The following is a 24,449-nucleotide window of genomic DNA, read 5'->3' as shown; positions in this document are numbered from 1 at the left end:
AAAAATAAAAAGAAGGAAAAAAAAATATGGTATTTACAAAGTTGCTGAGCTAGAGAAGCATCCTGCTGGTGACAGTAGAGCATTGCCCAAAGAGCTGGCCACAACCTCTCTTCTCCTGCCCATAATACATTACGGATAGAATTTTAATCATGACTTTGAAAGGAAAAGAAATCACTATTTCTGCTTAAGAACTTTGTCTCTGACATGCCACAATGAACAGCAAAAAAGGACACTACATCCTGGCCACTTGAACAATACACTGTGTGACCCAAATATTCCTTTTACTGAAGGCTCCTGGCTGCTTCACAGCATGTTCCTGGAGGAAATTAAATGTATCTTCTGAGAGGGACACGTGGTTGTGTTAAGGCAGTGGAGGAAACAGAGAGAGATTTCCAACAAGGGACACAGCAGGACATAATTTCATACACAAAGAGAGCACATTTCAGCGTTACCAGAGTCATTCATACTTTCTTAGTAGCAAGTGAGGCATTGTGGAGGAGCTTCCGCTGAAAGGGAATGCATCAAAAATACAGCAAACAAACTGTCTGCAATGGAATGTCTTTTTTATTGGCAGTGCATTATCAATTACAATGGCAACAAATAGAGCAAATTGTCATACAGAATCTTTTTCAGACAGTGTTTTCCATTGTACCCACAGCACCAGCTCCTGGCCCACCCAGTTACAAAACCTGACAAAGAACCTTCCATGGAGCCACAGGTTTATCTGAATACTCAGAGCAAAATGCTTTAGATGGGTACACAGTACACAGGCATCTCACTACTCTCCTTAGGCAGGGTTTGGAGAATGCTCTAACTCGGCAAGGCTTACCTGTGGGGTCTGAGAACTCTTGGAGCTCGGGTACCTGGGGCGGTAACACAGGTGCCTCGGGTAACTTCCCAGATCTCAGCATGTCTAACTCAGCTTGCAGCTCCCGGATTTTCTTCTTCAGCCGGATGCAGTTGGGGCAGAAGGATGTGGTGGGGATTTCATGGGAGTTGCCTTGTGCAGAGGCCAGTGACAGCTCGGTTGGGCTGTCTGCATGAAGAGACAGGGGTTCTTCTTCCTCGTCTTCAAGGACACTCATCTCCTTGGCTGAGATGAATGAGGAACTGTGAGGGACCTTCCATTCTCTCTCACTCTCGTTTCTGCTGAGGCTGAGGGAGCTGTGCTGCATGGCACTGCCACACTGCTCAAAGATGTCTTCAGCCTGGTATTTAGATGCTCTTCTGAGGGAAAGTGATGTACTTGTTGCTAACTGGTTCTCTTCAAACCTGGCAGACTCCAAAGAAGCCTCCAGGACATCTTTGAAGATCAGGTCAATTTTTTTTTTCTTTGTTTGGGGGTGGGATTCCCCCTCCTCACAGCTGCGCTTGTAGGGGCTCTTCCCCTGCTTTAAGGTAGTAAACTGGAGTGCTCCCCTTGCATCATCTTGATTTTCTACATTCTTTTCTGACATTTCGTTCTGTAACATTTTGTCTCCTAGAATGGAAAATGAGGGGTGGGGATTATCACTGGGAACTGAGTAACATCCCTCAATCTAAAATTAAACAAAAAAGAACAAAAAGGCAGACTGAACCCTTGCAGGTCTGCATGTTATGTTACAAGCCAGGAAACTGACACAATTCAGTGGAAACTGAGGCTTGCAAGAGAAGAAGCCCTGCTAATGGGCATGTCTGCAAAATCAGAGACAGTCCTGGGTAACCACAGCAGAGTAGAACCCACACATTTCCAAGAGAAGAGAAACTACAGGCAGCTTGTTTAACCTAAAGGTATAACCAACCTGAGTTGGAAGAGGACTATGAGGTGAATGACTGATCATGGTGGAAATTATACCCAGAGCCTAAGTGCCATTTTGGCTGGCTGGAAGTCCTGTGCCTGTTTTGACTTGGTAAAAGGTATCAAGTGTACAGCAGTGCAGTGAGAGATTTATACCATTTCATGACAACCCCAGTTGCACACCATGGCACAAAGTTTGCAAGCCCCTTTACTCTTATATTACCCTATATTCAGTTTGGAGGCTGCTCCAGAAATGCAAAGGTTAAGGAGTAAAAAACAACTTGCACGCTTAAAACCTAAGGTACATATTGTCAACTGAGCTACAGTGGGTGAATGCCCTCCAAGGATGGGACATCTAGCTTGTCCTGGTGGAGTCTGAGAGCATGACCATTCAGTAATCTAAAAAAAATAAATTAAAAGTAACCTCATACAAATTATTAATTGCTTAAAATAAAGGGAATAGCCAGATTTCCTTACCTGGAAATTCAAAAGACGATAGGTTTGGCTCAATTTCCATCACTCTTCTATCTTGTAAATAACTTCAAGCATTGATGGCTTCCCAAACAAGACGCTGCTTTATGCTGATTTTTGGTTTTGTTTGCTTAAAGTGTATTCATGCTTTCATAAGAGTTATGGAGCAAAAGCTATCATTCCCTCTCTAAGGAGAGCAATGCTAAGAATGCAGAAAAGATGCAAGACTCGAAACAGTTAGAGTAAGGCACTGTAAAAAGGACTGGTCTGAATGGATGGGATTTTGCACTGGGTTTGGATGCTGGCTGGGAAACGCAGCCACTTCTTTAGTGAATCCATAACAACAGATCGCATTTTCAACACACTGATGAGAATTTCTATGGACAATGCTTTCAGTCTCTCTAGTATTTCCCCTGTTATGGACCACAGCAACTACTGTGAGAGGTAAGGATTTAGAGAAGAACCAGTTCTTCTTTCTCGGTGATTTTTCCCCCAACCAGCCGAGTGCTTCAGCCCTATGGAAAAGCTAGAAATCACAAGATGATCCCTCATATTATTGGTCTCAACTCCAATGATGAGGCAGGTCAGAAACTATCAACAGAAACAAAACCCAGGAACCATGTTATTTTTCTGTGAATTCGTAGAGTGTGCCACTTCACTTCATTTGACAAGACTCATCTGCAGGGATTTGCAATCTTTGAAATAGAAAGAGACTCAACAGATTTTTTTGCTGCTTCCTGACCACCTCCCGGTGCCCTCCCAGCTGAGGCTTCGATGTCTCTCACAAGTCTAGCAATGGCCCAGATGATGCTCCATTTTAACAACATCTCTGCACCCCTTTTGTGAAGGCAGACTGAGCCCGGCTTGCAGCAGGATGAGCTCACCAAGATGTCAGGGGGTTTCTAGAATGGTCTCCATAGCCACATGAGTTTCTACCTGAGGGTGCATTAGGCTGTGGCAGGTTCTGAAGGGTCCTGAGGTAGATGCTCACCACACTCGTAGCGCAGAGCAGGCTGTGAGTTACTGTTTCAGCTCTCACAAACCATGACACCATGACAAACCATGACTAAAGGCATGTCTGCATGGCAGGGCAATAGCTTGTAGCCTTGGTGCCCCTGTACAGCAGCTGCTCCAAGGGCACAGACTGTCTCTTGCTGTACTTTCAGAAAGCACTAAGCCATCTGGATGACTAATGTGTGCATGTTATTGCAGCAAAACACTGCAGCCTCTACCTAATCACTTACTGGTGTTCATTAACACAAAAAAGCAAATTCATACCAATGTTAATTCAGAAGTGGGAATTGCCCAAGTACAGCCACCAAGATGTAACACTGCAAGTGCATAACAACCCTAAGATGACAGAGATAACAAGCTTTTCAGGACATCTTGTCCACCCCATCACTGAAGAGGAGACACCTTTTACCAAGTCAAGGCAGCAACAGCAGCTGTGTAATAATACACTCAGGAATCATAATTACAAAGTTATATTTAGTGTGGCTGCCCCTCTGAGGCCCTATCATTCTGCATCTAGCCTGGAAAGAAATGCTCCTAATTAACTTCAGGTATCAGCATTGTACAGATGAACAGATTCATTAATAATTTTTGCTTTCCTCTAAAGCTTTCTATATTGCTGACAATACGTGGGCCCAAAGGACTGCTGGGTTTGTTTCAACCTTGCTACTCTTTAGACAAGATAACAATTTTTATCCAAGGAAGAATCAGTCTGACAAGTACAAAGCCTCCTGTACGTTGTATACACATTCTAAGGTTGTGAGACTAAGGAGCTGATGTCGCGCTGATCCCAAATTATCTTTCTAAAGAAAGAGGAGATAAATTAAACGAGGAAAATGGACATACAAACACACCAAGGAAATCTCATTCATATGGACACAAAACCAGCCAGAGTTCCTTCAAACAGGCTGCTCACAGGAGCCAGAGAGAGCAACACGTTCAGAGGAGAAACCTAATGCTGTCTTGTAGGATCATCAGCTTGGCAATCTTCAGGCCAGAAAGTCTTGTGACAGGGGTGCTCTGTGATCCCTGGGCATTGCATCAGGCCCTTGCAGCACACACACACAACATGGCACAACACAACACATGACAGGACACATCACAACACAAATCTTTCTTTCATGATCTCCATGACTATGGGGTTCTTATTCTCCTTGTACACCCATCCATCTATGCCAGGCAGAGCTGGGGGCTCTCAGCACCGGAGGTGCTCTGCTTCTAGAAATGCAGCTCTCCTCACACAGCCTGTGCAAAACCAACTTCACCCACCACACCTGGCCCAACCGTGGGGCAGCCCAAGGGGATCAGGAGAGAGGAGGGAAAGGGAAGGGACTCACCACTTGTGAAATTTCTGTTGATGGTTTCCTGGGACATACTATGCAACCGGTTCATGTAATCCTCACTGTACCAGACCCGCAGCTTCTCCCCAGGGTGGATGTCACGGCAGGCACGGAAGTAAATCCTCTCGCTGTGCTGAAAGGCCATCAGGTTCTGCTCCCTCTCCTCCCGGGAGATGATGACGTACCTGAGGGCAAGGGGACAAATCAGGTGTGAAGCACAAACTTCTCTCCTGTGCCCCCTCCCTTGCATCAGAATGATAACCACGAAGAAGCCAGAATGACCTTCAGAGAGAGCCATCAACACAGCCAGGCTGGAAAGCATGGAGTTATAAGCAATGGTGTGCAAATGAGCATGGACACCCAGGGAACACTAAGCCAGTGGGGCCGTTTCCTGCTGGGGAAGGGATGACACAAATGCACATCCAGTCAGAAGGGATGTCTGCCAGCAAAGGTGACAGACTCCCCCAGTCACAAATATCTTTGCCTAGTGATGGAAACAAGGACTTTTGGACTCTCCACCATCACTTCACATCCCAGGGCTCCCTCCCTTGTTCTCAGGAATATCGGGAATATGGCAGGGTTCTTCTCCCTCTCTGTTTCCCCAAAACACTGCCTTTCTTTTTCAGTTGGTAACAGATTTGCTTGCTTCTCTCCTCTCAGGCAAGCAGAATTGAGATTCTAAGGACAGAAACATGGATACCTAATGGGCATGGGAGTATGTGCTGGTTGTCCAAGGACATGCCAGTATTGGAAGGTTTTGCACGGCAGAGTTCAGCAGGGTGTGACGTAAAAAAGCAATTCAGCTCTGCAAGTGCAAACCCCAGCACCACATTGCAGGGATCTCCTGGCAGTGCTGACAAAAAGATCACTTCCAGGGCATGGGATTTATTTTCCTGATTTAAAACAGCTACATTTCAGCTCAGCCAAAATGTATCTATTTCCCACTCCAAGCAACTGGCCCTCTGTGCAACTTGCTAAGACAGAGATCTATCACTAGGGTCATATTATTTGGTCTCACACTCCCCGTGCTCCTGCTAGAGGACATGAAAAAGGCTTGGTAATACTGGTTCCAGCTGCCACCAGCATGAGCTTACAACACCTACCCAGGAAGGAGGCCTCATCACAGCATGTGCAAACTCCAAAGCAGACCTGAACAGCTCCAAGCCAAAACTTATTTTTCTCTTATGCCACTTGCCTCTGCTCAGCTCTCCCTGCTGCAGCAACCTCAGCAAAGGCAAGGAGGCTGCAGGGGAACATTTGGCTCCTCTGACATCTGCTGCTATTAGTCCTTGCTCAAGTTCCCTAATGTACATACAGGTATTTCTTTGGCTTCAGAAATCTGCCAAATTCTTTGAATATTCTACCTTCTCTAGCCATGTGAATGCACAGATAAAGACATAAGCCCACCTGCACGTGATCCCACTAACCCACACTAATAAGGTCATAAACTTGATGAAACTTCCCACAAAACACAGAAAACAAGTCTGCAGTGGCAGTGTCTCAGACTGCCTGAGGCTCAAGCAATTCTGGTTTTAATGTTAAGCAACTGTGAATGTGCCTGCAAGCAGTTGTATTTCTCCTAATGTGTGCTGCCAGGATTCTCTGCCATCTTCAGTAATTATTTAAACAGCAGACTGCTATTGCCAAAATTGGCTTTTATTAACCCTTATTTACTTCTGATCACAAAGCAAAGGAACTTTTAAAGTACCTGTTTGTGTATTTAAGAAGGAAGACAGACTCGGACCAGTACTGTGGGAGGAAGGTCCTGCAACAGCACACAGCTGCCAGGCTGTTGCTTTTGGGTGTTAGTGATCACTCCTCAAAAAGTGTATCAGCCCTTCAGCCAGCTATGAGATATTCAACCCTTGAGACAGATCAATGTGCTTTGCAGCACAGGAGACCCTAGAGGATACTCTCTCCAGTCCAAGCAAAATGTCAGGATACTTCCTAGCACCAGCTAAGGAGAGACCCTGCTCTGCATCCCACTGTCCACAACAGATCAGGCTGACCCTGTGAAGATTTACTAACCTAAAGTCATTCAGAGATCCTTAATATAACATACATGACCTGTACATCCACAGCCAGTGGCACCGAGGAATTCATGCAGCAGTGGCAGGATGGTCTAATGCATTTTTAGCAAACTGCATTTGACAGTGAGATGCAGAAAATACAACTTTGAATGGGATGTTAACTATTCCCACCAGGGCTCACTTCTATTATGAAGTTATTTTGTTAAGCATGAGCTTTTTCTCTTCACTGCTCTCTCTTTGCCTCTACAACCCTGCACAATTCTGCCCAAGTATCCTTCAGCTCTGCTGCCCACATCCCATGGCTCTGGCCACCTCCTGGAGCAGCAGGGAGCTGGGAGGAGAGTGCAGGCTGGAGGGCATGAGATGCAGCACTATTGCAACACTGCAGCAAATGCTGCCTGGCTGCTCATCCAGCCTCCTGCAGCCACTGGCACAGCCTCATCAGGAGCCCTAAATCGAGAGTTCTGGGATAATCCAGTCACAACCTGTTACTTCATAGCTGCGCCCAGCTAGCAAGTGGTTTATGCCCCTAGTGAGGAAGCTTTCCATCTGGGATATTTCCTGAGGTAAGGTAAATGGGATGAGATCATCCACACATAAGAACCTGACTATGAACAAGTGCTGCCCAGCCCCAGACTCCAGTTTCCCCAGAGGCACAAAATACACAGGTTACAAAGGACTGCATAAACCCCACATTGCAGCTGTTGGTCTGAGACATTTAATGCCCCTGCACAGCACAGCTGAGAGGCAGATGCCTTCCAAGGATGGAGAATGTCATTCCAAAAAAGGGCAGCCAGCTTGGTGAACCAGGGGCACAAACTACCTGCTGAGGAGAGACTGCATGATCTGCCTTCAGTCACTGACACACACCCCAAGGCCAAAGTACTCAAATCCTGAACAACTCAACCCTTCCTGAAAAGACTGCATAGAGTCCAGTCCCCTTCCCAATGCCAAATACTCCATTTGGATGGAAGCAAGGAGGCTACTTTGGTTTGGACACTCAGGACAGGCATGGTTAGGCTGACCCAAGCACTGCAGACTGATGGGCAAGGCCCTGCTTGCAGAGCAGGCTTCCCAAGGGACTGTGAGCCCCAGAGGAGGAGCACAGTCATACTGCTCCTGCAGCAGACCCAGACACCCTCAGCTGCACCTGGTCCTGCAGAGAGGCATTCCCATCATCCAGAAATCTATCCTTTCATGTCCTGTCTAGTCCTTGGGACAGGTCAGCCTCCAGAACACCACAGATCCTGACCTGGCTACTCAGGACATCACACCAATGGAGACCACTTCTGACCCATCTGCAGCTATTCAGGCTGGGACCAACCCCACAGCTGTCAGAGGCACAGCTCCTTGCTCTGCAGGACCACCTTTCCCAAAGACTCTTCAGCTAGCAGCAAATAAAAACAATTTCATTTTTCCTAAGCCCCAGCCCACTCAGGACACCAAATTCCCAAGTTTGGGGATGGCTAAGTGAACATGCCCAGAAAAATGTCAAGGTATTTTTCTGCAGCTGGGATCATTCTTCCCCAGGAAGGGAACAGAGCCTCTGGTGAGGATCCAGAAGAGACAGTGAAGAGGGAGGAAAACTTGGTAGATGGAGGGAGGCTCAGGCTTCTTCCCCCTTCTCCTCTCCACTATCACCCTGGACTTGCCTCATGGCTCTCTACTGCCCACTCCATAGCTCACCCTCCAACTGGCCTCAGGGGTGCTCCAGTGTCACCCTTCCAGGGCAGAGCACTGCAGGGAAAAGGCCTTTCCCAAACCAACTTCAGGCACAGAGCCAGGGCAGGAGATCCCATGCAAGAGAGCAGCCACCAGCCCAGTCTGATGCCATGGGATGCCATACCCATAAACTCTGCCTCAGTGCTCTGATGCCAAGTGCCTCCAGGAGACCCACATCCGTAACAGGCTTGTTACCAGCTCAGGTAAAAATTGTAGAGAGAAACAAACGACTCAACAGCATCTGTGTTAAAAGTGTTATATATTTATTGCATTCTTAACAAAAATACTTTTAAAGAGAGATTTTTTTCAGCATGTACAAGACATGGAGATACTAGGGTTGAGCACAGCAGTTTGCTTTGACACAGACACTTCAACAGCCAGTTAACATGATAGGTGCAGGAAGAAGTATCCTTTGTGAGCCAATACAGAAAAGCCACTCAACTGAGGAATCTACACAGGACAGGAGATTCGTCCTCAGATCTGGGCCAGTCTGTAATAGTCCACACAGGAAACTAGCGGAGACATCAGGCATTTATAGTAAAAGGTCCTTTCTTCTGACGAGTGCCCAGCCGCTGGGCATTTGCTGTGAGAGCTGTGCATCCTGAACCAAGATTCTCTCTCTAAATAAATTTTTGTGGGCAAACTGATGGCAGCAGTGATGCTAACTCCCTCCAGCGCCCAGCACCTGCAGGAGTCTCCTCCTTTGCAGACCTGAGGATCCCCCTGGACAACATCAAAGGAGTTAATCTTACCACTATATCCATGGGACGACATCAGTAGAGACCATATATTATAAAAATATAAAATACTAATATTATAATATAGCAGCAGCACTATATTGACTCAGAAAGCCTCCAACACATACCACCCTTTTTTCAGCTCTCTCTGATTTATAAATTAGATCCATTTCTGCCACGTTTCCCAATCTCCTCTTCATCTGAAGAGAGACTATGACTTCTGCAGAATACAAATGTTTCAACAGAAGTAAAAGGACATCCTCAGTGGAAGGTGAGCAAGTTCTGCCCTGGTCTGGCACCAGCACTAGAAGGAATGTCCTCTGCATGAAACCAGTTGGGTCATTCCTCAAAAATGAGGCTTTTCTTTTCGCCAGACCACTACTTCCTTGAGCAATCTTTTATTGCACCACTAAAAATAAATTAATTTATTTAAAATTACAGAACATTTAAACACGAAAAAAAATGAAAAAAAAAAAGAAAAAAAAAAAAAAAGCATGTCAGGAATGCCTGACACAGCAGATATACAATGAACTTTTCAAGGAAGAAGCTAGTGCACTATACTTCTAAAGGAGAGGCCAGGCAGGTTAAAGACACCACAAAACAAGTCATCCTTCTGCTACACCGTGCTGCCTATGTTCAATTCCATGGAAGCTTCTGTTACTTTTTGCCAAGTCTGTAGCCCAGCCATGGCACGATGATGCACACTCATATTAACTCTAATAGTTTCCTGCAACCAACCTCCAAATACAATAGACAGCCTGGAGAGCACAGTGTGCTGTGTGGTTAACCCTTTTCCCTCCTGAAGCTTATCAGGACAATGCCCTGGGTTTTTGCAGAGATGGGGGCAGCATGCTAGATGCAGAGGTTCAAATTAAGGAGAAAACAGACATATTATAAAAGAGCTACCACATACGTTATCACCACCTGAAATGACAATATTAAAGTCTTGTTCCACAATCAGTGTTGTACATGGGCAATTAGAGCAAGCTTTAGAGCAATTCAAATGTTGTAACACAGCTCTTTCTTGCATCTATATGGGGAAAGAAAGCACTATAAAACCAATGTGTCTAAAACTTGAACCTATGTAGCTGTGAATTTAGACTGTAAACTGTTCACTAAGTGCAGAGGAACTGTACTGAAGTTAACAGAATTGCAGTAAAACAAAACTAAACTGGCTTGAGCTCAAAAGCAGGCCCTACATCTTTTCTGGTTTCTGTTCAGTCTCCCACATATTGAAGGGGTGAGGTGGTTCAGAACCGAAGATTTGACAACATGGAAGAAAATAATATCATATCATTATCTTTAAATGCTGTCACATGATGAAACAATTGTATTTTAACTGCAATTGTGAAAGGTAGTGGTTTCAGACTGGAGCAAACAAAAGTTGAACTCTTTAACACAAGTGCATGTGGCACTGCAGGATCCAGGCCTATGCCTTTGCAACCCTTTTCAGCAGTCTAAAACTCCATGGTGTTCACACCTATCCTCAGAATCGAGCCTTCTTCTCCTCCCTGCACAAGCTCTGCTTTTACACTCCTCTCCCCAAAGCTGTATGTCAGTCACAGTAAGCCCCGGATAGCCCACTATTGCTGAATGAAAGATAAAAGCAATGATCAGTAAGAATTTTTAGAGTCATAAGGCTGTATTTCTGCACATACTGCATATACTAATATTCAGGAAGATGATGAGAATGCAGTAGTAGAATAAATTTGTGAGCTGATTGCAAAAGGATCTCTGTAGCATGCTGTTTCAGTAAATAATATTTCACAGGCACGGGAAGAGATCCAGATAATGACTTCTATTGTATCTCTTAATTTATACAGCATGTAAAGCATGGGGAAGCCAGTGAAAACTCTAAACCTCCATGAACCCAAAGATGACCTACATTCCAAGCCCTACAGTATTTGAGATTTCTCTTTGCCATTGCAGAGGGCCGGTTCTACAATTAGCTGCCATATTCGTACTGCTCTGTTAGCCTGCAGAGGGATGGATGGGTTGGGTCAGCTGTTGACCTTCCCTATAGAATACTGATACACATGGGGAAGCCATGTGAACATGCAGCAGCTCAGGAAGGGCTGAAATCCTTCTTTACTTTATATGATACGGATTAAAAATGATGTTTTCTTTTTCGTGACCTGGTGGCCCGTGCAGGAGTTGTCCATTTTGGAGAGTTTTGGTTAGGTTCTGCACTGGGCTCAGGGGGCTGTTTAGAGCAAGCTGCTTGCAGACAGGACCCTGGCATGACACCGGGATCTTGTATCCTATGGAAAGCCCGGACCCCATCACGTATTTCTGTCAGTGTCTGGCACATCTGGCTGACCTGGCTGGTGAGGTCGGCCACGCTCTGGCTGACAGCATGCATGCTATTGGCCATGTCCCTGTGAATGGCCACCAGCTCCTGGCAGAACTGCCTGAACAGGTCTGTCTGCTGTGCATGGGAATGGAGAAGCTGGCGGTCGAAGCTGGAGAGGGGCGGGCTCCTTGTGCGGGGGTGCGGGGGTCTGCAGGCCGAGGTGGCGCGTGGGGATGGACAGTGCAGTTCCTGCCTTTGCCTGCCAGCTTCCGAGGGCTCTGCTGAGGAAGAAGCATGAAGGAAGGAGGGCCTGGAGAATGGATTGACACCTGCACCAGCCCTCTGCAGCGAAGCGAAGTGGTGCTCCTGAGAAGTGCCTGGCATCTCTTCATCTTCATCAGCTTAAACAGAAGAGGAAGCATGAGTTATTAATGTGAAATCCCTCTCAACACTGGCTTCTGTTTCAGGATATTTCAAAGAACATGGAAAAAGGGTTCCCCCCCCCCCCCCTTAATCAGCCAGTTCAGACAAGCCTGTAGCTTCTGATGCTTAAGTCAACATGCAAGGGCTGCAATGTTATCATCTGGGTTACAAGCTTAGCCATGAGAAACCTGAGAGTGGGTGAACCAAGCTATTGCGATATTCTGTACAGAGCATTGTTCATTACTAGAATATGAATCCATTTCAGACAGCAGCAATAAATTATCTTCCCCAAACCCATGGGTAGCTAGCATAAATATTCTGGAGGGACACAGACTTCTCATGGAAAAGTCCTGCTCCCCCATCCTTTCCTACATCCTCTGCACTGAGAAGAGCATAGATGTTGTATGTGCTGCTCTCGAAGTGTGTTCTGCAAAGCCACTGCGTGGCTTGGCATCACTAAGACAGCCAGGCAGTCAGACATAGCAGCAACAGCACCCTATGTTAATCAGGCAAATACACTTGATGCAGAATCAAAACTAAAGCAAAATGCCATGGGAAAATTCTCATTAGTCTGATAAATATCTAGTGATGTGCCAGTTCACAGGCACATGAAGAGTAAGAAGAGACAAGGTTTTCACCTGGTGCAGCTGCCCACTATTTCCTTGCATAACCTGTATTCTTTTTACCTCTGAAATAGTGCAACTGGCTTCCAAGATAGATGCAAAGAATGACCAAGTCCCACCTCTTCGGTTCAGGAAGATTTTGTCCTGGCTTTCCCACTAACAACTTCAGTTTTGAGATTAGACCTATGGTATGACAGCGCCACCCATGAGGTGTTAGTTGACTCACTTCCCAAGAAGTTATTGCCTCCTTCTCTCTTTTGTATCCCTAAAAGCTCACAAACAAGAAGCAGAACCTCCACAAAAGAAAACTGGAAGAACTTTTACAAAGCAGCTTGTGTTTTAATACTGGAAGATGTCTGAGAATTGTGGTGTAAGAGGATTAACTACAAAAGCAGGGCCAGCAGTTTCTTTAAAACCAGTGAAGGAGGAGTCATTATTGTCCACCTTTTTCACAGCATTCATGCTGATCCTTCAGACCACTACTGAGAAATCATTAGTGGTCCAACCTTAGCAATGAACACCAGTGACCACTGAGATCCCCAAAGCTCTCTTGAAAGTGATCCACTGGTGACAGGCAGATGCCTCTCAGTTTGGTAGCACTGCTGTTTTATCAGGGTGGAGATCTCCTAATCTTTCACAAGCACTTTTTCCACAGACTGGAGGCAGTCCTACTTCAACTACAGATGCTCCTTCACACTTCTAATCCATTATCTAGCCGCAGCTGACAGTACGGAAAAGAACTAGATAAACAGATAAAGATGATCTCAGCTTGGAAATAATCCATCTCAACAGTCCACAACCACCAGAGCAGAAACCAACCACAGCAGAAGGACCCAGCCATCTCACACAACACACAACGCTCCTCTGGTGTCAAATTGAGATATGCAAGCATAAGACCAAGAGGTGTTAAGGCAGTGATACTTACAGCTCGTTGATGGGCTGTCAACCACGTCCAGATCCGCTCTTCGGGAGCCGTGCCTCTGGTGTGACGAATGCAGCGCCGACTCGATGGCTCTCTCACGGGCAGTCAGGACGATGGCCGAGGGCCGCCCCGTGCTGCCAGGGCTGGACAGGGACCTCTGCATGAGCGCCAGTTTGTCCTTGGTCCTTCTCTTCATGTCATCCCATCTGTGTTTAATGTCTTTTACAGACCTGGGGACCTGGCTGACTGATGTGATCTGCCTGGCTATGCCTTCCCAGATCTTGTCCCTGTCAGCATGGGATAGACGCACTGTCTCCCTCCCAAACAGCATGGCTTCATTTCGGGTCACCTCAGTGACCAGAATGTCCAGTTCTTCCTTGGAAAACTTGGGCTTCCTCTTCCGTTCAGCCATGTTTCTTGGGTTGAACATCCCGCAAAGCATAATTGGGTAAAAGGAAATCAGTGCAAAGCCACTCCCTGCATCCAACCACCTGGCCAGTGCAATACTGGGGCAGAGGAGTTTGGTGGGATCCAGCTCCCCTGACCCACAACAACCTCTCACCAGGAAAAGGCAGGTGTTTTGTTTTTAGAAGGTAATTTTCAAGCTTAAGAACAAAACCCAAGCAACACTAGTGTGAAGGAGCCTGCTCAGCTTTAAACATAATCTGATGCCCTCACTTACAGATGAGACATTCAGTTCAGCCTCGCATCACTTGCCACGGTTTGTGCACAGAAAAAAACATGAGAACTCACAATCACAGTGGTGAATTAGCTTCTAATGTGACACTGCTCGAAACACAGAGGAAATTTAGAAGTCTGAAACACTTCTTATTGTTCTACCTGGCACAACATGCAACAGAAACTTTTACACCATCCTTTCTGTTACAACTTGCAGGACGTCATGAAAAGGCTACATCAAATTGGACTTTTTCATGTAGGTAGGTTGTGACTAGACTGGTGGGCAATTTCTGCAACTCACTTTCCCTAAAGAAAGATCTCTCTTTTCAGCATTGGGGTATTCTACATCCAGCATTTGCCTGCTTCACAGCAAGCTCTTGTTTCACTGAGAAATGACTGGCATTTCCCATTGTTCTCAAAAGGAATGAGGCCACCCACTTGGTTTTCCTGGCTAGGCTTTCCATCACCGCCACTGACATGAGCCTGCACTCAGTTTCTGGGGCTTCAAACGAACAACTTGTAGCCTCAGCCCATTGAGAAAAAGAGGCAGTCATCCCAAGAACAAGCAGTTTTGTCCAAAGGGGGTGTGTGTTAATTTCTCCAGCCACAGTCAAAGAAAACTACAAAAATAAACAAAACATTAGTTGTAACTATGTTTTGTTATTGTGAAAAAAAGGAAGGCAATAGATCTATTCAATAAGGAGGGAGAAAACAGACTGCCTGAACCCACACAAAGGCGCTGACCCATGTCATTCCAGCTCCTTCCTAGTGCCATTAACACTGTTTAATCAATCTCACTGACACTGCTGCCTGCCATCAGGGCAAGTATCAGTTTGGTTAAAGCTGGAAAACCAGTAGGAGAAGCTGCTCAAATCCAGGCCACATCAGGGAGAGCTGGGACGTAAGTGCACAGATGTATTTCATGGGAACAAACATAAATGAATGCTTGAGATACCGTCTTGGTGGAGCTTCATTGATAGAGAGAAAGAAGGAGCATTTAGAGGAGATGGTAATGAAATGATGGAGAGCCAGCAAAGAAAGCACCTGTTACCCTGAATCTCAAAAAACCCCAACAAAAATCTCACCAAACTTAAAAGGAAAAAGGAGTTCTTCCAGCTCAACATGAGGAGAAAGGAAAAGGCTACACAAAACATTGAGCAAGGGAACATTTCCAGTTTGACTTTTATCACATTCAGCGGAACTGGGCTTGGTGTATCTCCTCATCAGGCAGGACTGCACAGTATCATTGGTGCCTCCATGAGGTGGCAACAAACCTCCACTGACAAGCTGCTCTGGTGAAAAAGAGTAATATTATTCTGCAAAGTGCTCCGGGTAGGGGTGATCTTGCAGAACTGGACAGCGCTCCCTGGAGTCACTGTGTCACAAAACCTGGTGCACCTTCTTCTCTGCTGAACTCTCAGCTGTATTGTCACCAGCAAAGCTGCACCCAGTGGTGAATCAGAACCCTGTTTGCTCTTCCCAGACAGGAAATCTCATCAAGTACACTTAGGACAGCTTATGGTAGGCCTGGATATTCAGATTTCAGTATTTCCACTCATATGCTCCAGTAAAACTTGGGTCAAAACAACCTAACTTACATATTCCAAGAGCAAACTTGCCACACATTGAGTAATGAGCTCTGGCCAGTTTTAATCACAGATTCAATTAACGTTACGTTCCTAGCAGGCACATCAACCTCCTCCTTATAAAAATGCAGACAGTATTACTAACAGAGGGACCTTTTTCTCCTCCAGCATGCCATATGTCCCTAGAGGCAGTCACTGATATTTACAAGTACCTCTGGCGATGCCATGAGGGTTTTAGCAAGCTGCAGAGCAGCCCCAGCTGAGAGGCTGCGAATTCACACCTCAGCCCAGGTCAATCTGAAAGTGCAAGACACGTTGAACAGTGGGCACTTAATGATTACCCCACAAAAACATCAATGAACTCCATTTGGCCTCTAAGAAACAAGCAAGTAGTTCTTGCCAGGGCTTTGCAGTATTTTTTGGTTTGGCTTTTTTTTTTTTTTTTGTGTCAAGGATCACAGCCCCACAGTAATTTAGGATCCCTTTGCTCTGCATAAATTTGATTCTGTATTAGGTAAGAACATTTGCTCCACTTGCTGCAAGGTAGCAGAAATCAGTTTATGACATTCACCAAAATGATATTCATAGGCTGGTGGCTTTTACTCACCCTGAACACAAGGGCAGTCACAGTAATCCTGACTGGTTTTAAATGCTTATTTTTAAAAGGTCCTGCAAAATTGAAACAGCAGCTCTGTATTTAAAGATCTACTAGTCAAAGCTGGTCCTGCTTTAAGCAGGCTATTGGAACACTTGACCAGAGCTCCCTTCCAAGCTCTATTATTGTATGAAAATCAAACCAGAGATGCCTCCATTATAAGGAGATACAGGAAGACTTACAGGACAGTCTGGCTTCCCATGATCTCTGTTATTACGTTTGGAGAGGACAGAGGGCAGAAAGGAAAGCAAAGGAGAAAGCAGTGAGAAAGTCTTACTTCAGCCTTTTCACATTGGCTAAGGCAAAAAATGAATTTATACTGTGCCAAAAGCCTAAGAATTCAGGTACTCACATGTAAGAGGGGCTACAGACTATAAATGCTCAAAATATCCTGAAAACCCCAAACATGAGGCACTACATTTCAACAGTTCAGTTAGGCACTACTGGTTTCTATCCTACATCTTGTTCTGGGCCAAGTGATATACATATACAGAAGGATGGACTTTCTGAATTACTTTCAGGTTTTTTGTCAGATCCATTATATTTAGAGGACACAAACAACTGAATAAGAGAATTTCCTCAGAAGCTACCAGGAAAATGGATGGTCTCTGCAACCCTTCAGAAGCCCCAAGAACAGCCATCAGCAGCAATTTATGGTTTGTGTCCAAGAAAGCATAAATTTTGCTTGCTGCAATCCATGGTAATCAGCCCTCAGAAAAATAAAAACAGAGTAAGATGTTTGCATATTTTGAAGTCATGGAGTATGATGAAGTATTGCAAATAGTAGGGTTTTACTCTGGACAGAGATGAAGCTAAGTGCATTAGCCATGTGCCAGCAGCCAGCTTAGGAGAACATGCTCCCAGCATCAGGAGTCTGTCTTGACTGACTAACTGATGAGGGAAAGGGCAAGAGGATGTTACCATTGCCATGCCATCAGCTGCTCTTGTTACTCCTTCCTCCCTGTCATCCACTGCCCTGGGCAAACAGGCACTTGAAATTAAACCAGCAAGTGCTGCAGTGTACATATTGCCCTTGGGCAAGATGAAAATAGACTCAGATGTGGTATTCAAACAACAAAAACAATAGCCAGATCTACAAGAAGCGAGAGGAGTCAGCCCAAGCTGCCCTCCCCATGCCATACCCACCTACCCAGAAGGTGAGTAGATCTGCTTTGCAAAGCACTCCATCTGTGAGTGAGAGCAAAGAGCACTATATGAAAGAAAGAGCGCTGTCTACAGCGTCCTGGAAGTCAAGTGTGGTTTCTGTGTGTGATCTCAGTGTCAGGTGATGTTCCAGCACAGAATACTGAGCAGGACTGTAGAGCACCTTAGTGTGCTCTAAAAGGTGCTAACAAAAAAAAATCAAGGCTTTTTGAGGACTTCTGTTGCCACCTGAACTGTCAGTCAGACTCTACATAATACTAGTGGTTACAAGCACTTTCCAAGAGTAAAGTCAGAAAGGCCAGTATGACTGGTATAGCCTGCAGAGACCCTTCGATAAACCCTTCCCATGAGGGGTCACAAACATCCCCTTTCCACAAAGCCATAACCTCCACGCCTTTCAAGGCCCAGACCACACTCCTACTGAGACTGAACCATGACAAATACAAATACAAGAATATTCTGCTCTTTGGTGTTAGGCCCACGAGCAGTACCCATTTAAATCCAGACATCAAACTTATGTTCACAGTAGTAGGAAGAAGAGCTCATCATAGAATTTTTGCTTTCCAAGACTATGTTTTGTCCCACTGCATCAGTGTCATGCAGATCAAAAAGATGCAGATCTAAGTAGATTTTTGAACTTTGCATTCTTTACTTCTAGATATATGTCTGCCTATCTATCTCTTCACTGTACCACTGCTTCTTTTTGAAGTGATTACTCCAGCCTTAGCCCTGGTCTAGTATTTTATCTCATCCAGCAGTGAATAACTGTAATAGCTGGAATCCTCACAGAAAAATTCCTTTGCTGAATTTTATGAACATAAATGTCAGAATTTATGTTCAAAAACAGCTGCTATCCATGTGAAGGCTGAAATAGCCAAAAGTGGTGAAACCAGATACGACCAATTGGATCAATCTTGCATTTACCTGTACTTCGTGCTTTTTAGTCCCTTAATGAGGGACAACTGAAAATCCAGGCCAACAAATCAGACAATCCCAGGCTGCTTTGCTCTTGCAGGAAATACCTTCTTGTTAATAACCGCTTCCAAAGTTCTCTGCAGAAGCAGGACTGGTCTGACGGACCTCACCGTGCAGCAATGCCCCATGCTGGTGACTGCCACACGTACGAGGCTCAGTGACCTACGTTTTGCAGACACATGCCAACACTTGAGCGGCTGTCCCACGGTCACACACGGTCCCTTCCTGCTGCAGTTGCTGCAGCGGAGCCAGCCGTGCTGGCGAGGAGCGGGGCCAGCAGAGGGAGCACAAGCACAGCGCCAGCTCTGCCTTCAGTCGCCCAGCTCGCCCTTCTCCTCCTCTCCTCTGACACTGCCAACAGCCAGCCAGCACACACAGCTGGGTCAAACGAAGCTCAGAAAGAAAGCAACAGCAAGCACCTCTTCTAGTATCTGTCAAATAAGTAGGGATAAAAAAGCCCCAAACAGAATCAAATGCTACCTTGAGGGATACTGCAAAATACTGGAATGTAACATAAAAGAAATGAGTAAAAAAAAAAGGAGTGAGACCTGTCAGTGCTTGCAAGAGTGGATGAATAGGATCATCTTTAACATTTATCCTCTTTCCACAAAATAGTGATCCTCCAAAAGACATCCTTGTCTTTTTCTAGACCCTTTCTTTGACTCTGACACCAAAGATACTCGTTACAATAAATACTGAAAGACTACCATTTGCAAAATGGGTGGTAACATTTTGGTTCGGTTTTCCAACACACAAAACAATAAAGAGTATTTGATGGCCTCTCTCTGGAAGACAGAGTCCCAAAAGGGAAGGCAGAAGAGAACTAGACTCACCTCATCCAGTTTGCTTTGGTTTCATCTGTCCCATCAATGGATTTGTAGCGGTTGTTCTTATCAACAATCTGTGGAACAAGAGAATGGATGCAGCATGTCAACCAGCTGGTCCAGGTAGTACAAGGTCTCTGAATCTCAAATCACTGCTTCAGTTCTAGCCTTAAGTCATGGTGTGAAACTATGCTGTGAATCTCAGGTCTCCTGGTACTACAGGCTGCTGACCTGGAGTGCATAGAGGTTACTCTAAACTGACTGAGAGGCATTTTTCTATGTACAGAAATCTGTAACTATGGATGCAGCTGACAAAATCATTAACAATCCTGGGATATAGAAGATTAACTTCCCTTTCGGGACAGGGATGAGACACCCATTTATTTTACAGACAGGAAAGTGTGAGGAGCATTTCATATGAGCAAGACATATGAACATTGAGCTCATTCATATGAGCAAGACAGCAGCTCTCAAATTTTTCCCTAATAATAACTAAAGTCCCACATTGCAATTCTCATAAAAATTAACATGTATTGATCCAGTGATCTCTCTATCTCATATGATAATCAAGTCCTGTAGTATGGGGAGAAAAAAAGCTTTGGTGCTGGAATCTGCATGTAGATCAGCTCCTGATGAACTGGATCTTTTTTCTGGCCTCTTGGCCACCTCCTCTACTCAGGGTGGGAGGGAGTGCTAGAGGCCCATGAGAGAGTCTGCAATCTCTCTCTGCAAGCTCATCCATCTATACCCTTAAGCTGCTAATATTTGTGGCAGGTTAATGCTGACATAGTGCCCAAGTGGCCAGCAGCAGACCTTCAGAGAAGGGGGAAGATGGCTAAGGTTTGGCTCCACAAGCCCGTGACTCCCCCAGCTCTGAGCTGCTGAGGTGGCTGAGGTGTCACTTAGTTGAGGAAACTTGTCACTCACCAGCCACGAGAAGAATCCTGCAGACCTGTCCTGGCTAGAGATCTGCCCCTCATACGGCCCAAAGATGTGACCTTTGGGGATCACCTCGTTCATACAGCGCACGTCGTTCTCCCCACTGGGCTCTCTAACCACCTCCATTCCAGGTGGGATGGTCAGCGCTGCCCGGTCAGGAATGCCAATGGGCACTGGGGTGTCAGACACGAACACTGGGGGCCCATGGTTTGGACACTCATCCACAAAGTACTCCTGGCAGGACTCACAGACTGCAGATGTGAAGGAAACAGGGGTTAGGTAGGGCACACATGACGCACAGCACTCAGGACAGCTCCCTGTCATCTCCCTGGCCTGGCTGTGTCCCTTCCCCAGACTACAACCTGCATACACACAGATGCTTCACGGGCTGCTCCCTTGTTCTGCCATGCTCCTCAACAAGTGCTCTACCCCAACCCACACCTGCCCTTTCCCCTACACCTGCATGAGCCCTGGTGCCCTGCATATATTTGCCACTGATGACTGAACACACGCAGAAAGGCCCCGTCACTGCATGCAGAGACAGAGGCTGAGGGATCCCTGCATATCCCTGGTCAGCAGCAAGTCCTCCAGCCAAAAGGTTTCATTCCCCACACACCAGATGGGAGCTAAAACAAGCATCCCTAAAAACAAATACCCTCATCACACAGCCTTCATTCAGTGTTTGGGAGAGAGACAGCATCCCAGGCATCTGTCCGTGTCCAGACAAAGATGCAGATCTACCAGCTGACAATTCATAGGTATGCCAACATAAATGGCACTAGTTTTCTTTCCAGAATACAAGGCAAAGAGTTGTCATCTGCTCAATGCTCCCTCTGCAGTTTCTGAATTCAAGCTGTTCGGTTTTCCAGACTCTCAGGGTTTTCCAATGTGCATTTTCACATTTCCAGCTTGCGTTCATCCTACCTCCCTACTTCTGCCTAGCCCCTTCATGGACAAGCTGGTTTTGTGGATCAATTTCCCTACCAGCCATGCCAATCTTTTCAGATGAGAATGCAAATTTGTCCCTGGCTTTTTTTTTCCCCCCTGCTTCCTGCCCCAAACTTACAGGGAAGACCAAAGTCTACACAAGAAGCAGTGGCACTTTTCCCTTCCTCACAAGACACTTACACCAGAAATCCACTTGCTGAAAGCTCTTGGTCATGATTACATCTCGTTTCCCTTTCAGTTTCTTGGATTCCATCTCCATGGACTGTGGGTCAGGCCTTCCAGAGCTGAGGAGGGGACAACAGAAGGATGATGTTAACTTACCAACATGCTGGGACTACACATAGAGAGAAGCTGAAGCAATGGGGCCTGACCAATTCCTTCAGTCCCACAGCTGTAGCAGAAAAATAACTAAACCTGCCACCCAACCTGCCAAAAGCTGGTATATCAGATCCTTAAGGCTAAAGCCCACAGCAGATGATGACTTCAGCTAGAGTAGGTGCACATGAGTAGGTTACCATCTCTGTCAAACACCCCAAGGCAGACCTCACAAGGACAAGCTTTAATAACTTCAAGCAGCTCAAGTATATTCCTCAAAAACACCTTTAAGCTGAGAGGTAGATGGAGAGAAGGGGTTAGACTACTTCAGACCGAAGCTCAACCACATACCAAGGCTGTCCATACTCCTGGTCCCGGTGTGGAGAGCAGGTCTCTGTTTTTATCGTCACCATCTCCCCTAAGGAAGCCTGGGTCTGGATCAAACAGTCCTTCAAGTTCTCACTCATGTTCTGAAAAAGAAGGAAGGAAGAGAGTAGAAATATGAGTAGCTGAGAAATTACCACCTTGCTCCCCCAGGAACCACAGCCTTCTCCCTCAGGCTAGGATGCAGCCAGCAGATCAGGCTCCCTTCTGGCACCAAGAGTCGCCATCCCACATCAGAGCACACACACGTTCATGTGGAAACCTCTTCCTGCACTGGGAAGGGAAGAGCAGTTCAGCTCAGCAGGTCAGGTGGAGAGCATGAGACACCACAAAGCAACCTGAGGCATGGAGAATCTGAAGTATGCTTCACAGAGCCCGTTAAAAACACACATGAGATTTCCAACTGCACATGGAATTTAAGAGTGATGGGTGTGACATGATCTGGGAACATGGTGCACTACTACCTCAGAGCAGCCCTTTGGGGGCAGAAGGACAAGAAAGAGGAATGCAGACTGGGGCATTGAACCAGGATCTGCCTACAAACCTTACATATGCCAATCTCCATCTTGGAACCGAGTACAGTTCTATACTACACCTCTGCAGATCGAGCTTTCTTTGTGCTCTGGACACCTCTGATCAACAGGCAAGTGCCTAAAGAGCCCTCTGGGACTCTTTAGAGCCCAGGATTGCACAAATCATGCTCATGATCCTCCTTTGCAGCAGCCAGAGCTGAGCCACCACCACCCTTCTGGCATGCAAGGCTGCTGTAGTGAAAATGTCTCTTCCTCTGCTCAACACAAGAGCCAGGAGGCATTTCACAGAATCATCAATCACTTAATGATGTTTAAGGACAGTAAGCTTCAAAACAATAACACATCCCTCTCACTCCTGTCATGGGTTGTGCTGAAGAGAAAATATAGATATGTCAAGTGATAATAACTTGGAATGGATTTAATTTAATTTTTTGCAAGGGCCAGCTAAGCATAAGAGCATCTCAGAAAAAGAATAAATTACAGTGCTGCTCATCTCTTCATTTGCATTCATCTTAAGGCTTCCTCTAAGGCACACAAACTGTCTGTTCCCAGGTCCCACACCAGATCAGACAGATTTCACATCTGCTCCCCCCAAATCCCCTGTGCTGGCCCCTTCCATGTCCATGTCTCTGTTATGCTGCATACTTGCAGTGCTGACCGAGGGGCCTCTGCAGGTCATCAGACCACTTCTGTCAGGCAAACTGGGTGGAAGAGCCCATCCCCATTGTGACTTGGCTCAGGGTATTTTCAAATTCATGTTCTAATGTCGCAAACCCCTGAAAACAGGAATTTTCTTATTCCACACATGCTTGTATGGGCCTGAACACCATGGAAATCTGGTCTGCATTTCTGCCCTATTTACCACAAGAAGGAATGCCGTTCTCAAGCCCTCTGGCTCCTCTTTGTGCCAGGGGACAAATGATTCATTTTTCTAATCGAACTTCTCACATGCCAACGTGCAGCCTGAAAGACGTTTATCAAAGCCTTTATCAAGGAGTGCTACTTCATACTTGTACAGTGGTCTGAAAGCAAAGCCTCAGCGTAAGTACAGTTAGACACATGCAAACACACGCACTTTTAAGTCTCTACAGGATGTCCAAAACAAGATACATTTTTGTTCAGAATTACCACAGCCATTCAGAAGGAGAGCGATAGTAATGCCAAAGAAGGGCTCATTATTTTGGCAGGCTGAGTCGCTTGTCTGCACTCTCTGGAGCAAGAGGAAAGCTCTGCAGTCCTGTACCCATGCACCAGCCACTGCTGCCACCAGGGCCCACCTGTCCTTCTCAGAGAAGAAAAAGTCTTTTCTGCAAAGTCTGCAGTAAAGCAGCTGAAGAGGGAGAAAGCTTGGGGAGTGGGAAAATGTTCAAACACAAGAGGAGATAGATGCTGCCCCAGAGCTAGTTAGCTGTGGAACCTGCACTGTCACAGGAAAAGGTGGATGCTGGCTGTGGGGCAGATGCTCTCAAGTGAGAACAACCATCTGTTTTGGAAGCCTGGCAGACAGGACACCCATCTGAGTCAAAACACCCATATCCCCCAATCATTCAGTAGGAAGAGATGCCTTCACTTGTTTCTGAAGATAAAATGACTTTTCCTTTCCCACTCTTACCCATGAAGTTTTACAGAGTGAGAGAAACCCTGTGATCACACAGTCTGACCTCCTGCCAAGGAAGGTCACTGTGCTTCCTTCAGTTCTGGTTGAACTATTGCATAGCTCCAAACAAAGAGTAGGGGGGAAAGAAGAAACACTGCATTTACTTTACACATGAAGCTCTGTGTATTACTGTATAGCACATCATGCAGCCCTCCCCTTTCCTGGTCCTCCCTGAACTCTCTCCAACTTATCAGCAACATTCCTGTGCAGCACACTGGCGGGAGCAGCACCTTGCACTGAGATAACACCCTGCCTGCCCCTGCTCAGGATTGCCGTGTTTGTGTCCAAATGCCGCATTTACTTTCTGGTCACCCTGCCCAGCTGGGGTTCTGCTTTCAGTGAAACACCATGCTGCTGTAAGAGCCCGTGCTCCTGCAGCAGCTCCCAGGCCACCACACACCCTGCCAACACTCCCACCTGCTCTGAGAGTAGGTGACGGCTT

At 46.1% G+C, this 24,449-nt stretch overlaps 1 protein-coding gene across 3 annotated transcripts in view; it reads right to left on the bottom strand.

The window, feature by feature from the left end:
* PRDM11 (PR/SET domain 11) overlaps nucleotides 1-24,449 on the bottom strand; it is a 43,853-nt gene that overhangs the window by 4,589 nt on the left and 14,815 nt on the right. Inside the window, exons 2-7 of one of the 3 annotated variants that reach the window (XM_066321066.1) lie at nucleotides 21,785-21,903; nucleotides 21,299-21,402; nucleotides 20,159-20,421; nucleotides 19,241-19,308; nucleotides 4,597-4,784; nucleotides 830-1,480 (exon numbers count right to left, since the gene is read on the bottom strand). In XM_066321066.1, coding sequence (XP_066177163.1) covers nucleotides 830-1,480; nucleotides 4,597-4,784; nucleotides 19,241-19,308; nucleotides 20,159-20,421; nucleotides 21,299-21,402; nucleotides 21,785-21,900 — 1,390 coding nt within the window. In that variant the 5' untranslated portion in view covers nucleotides 21,901-21,903. Of the gene's footprint in view, nucleotides 1-829; nucleotides 1,481-2,254; nucleotides 2,980-4,596; nucleotides 4,785-8,593; nucleotides 11,783-13,352; nucleotides 13,766-19,240; nucleotides 19,309-20,158; nucleotides 20,422-21,298; nucleotides 21,403-21,784; nucleotides 21,904-24,449 lie in introns of those variants that run through there. The other 2 variants (XM_066321068.1, XM_066321067.1) reach the window with 2 other exon arrangements.

The sequence above is a fragment of the Sylvia atricapilla genome, chromosome 6, assembly GCF_009819655.1.
Source record: "Sylvia atricapilla isolate bSylAtr1 chromosome 6, bSylAtr1.pri, whole genome shotgun sequence".
In the NCBI taxonomy this organism is placed as follows: domain Eukaryota; kingdom Metazoa; phylum Chordata; class Aves; order Passeriformes; family Sylviidae; genus Sylvia; species Sylvia atricapilla.
This window is presented reverse-complemented; position numbering and strand designations above follow the sequence as displayed.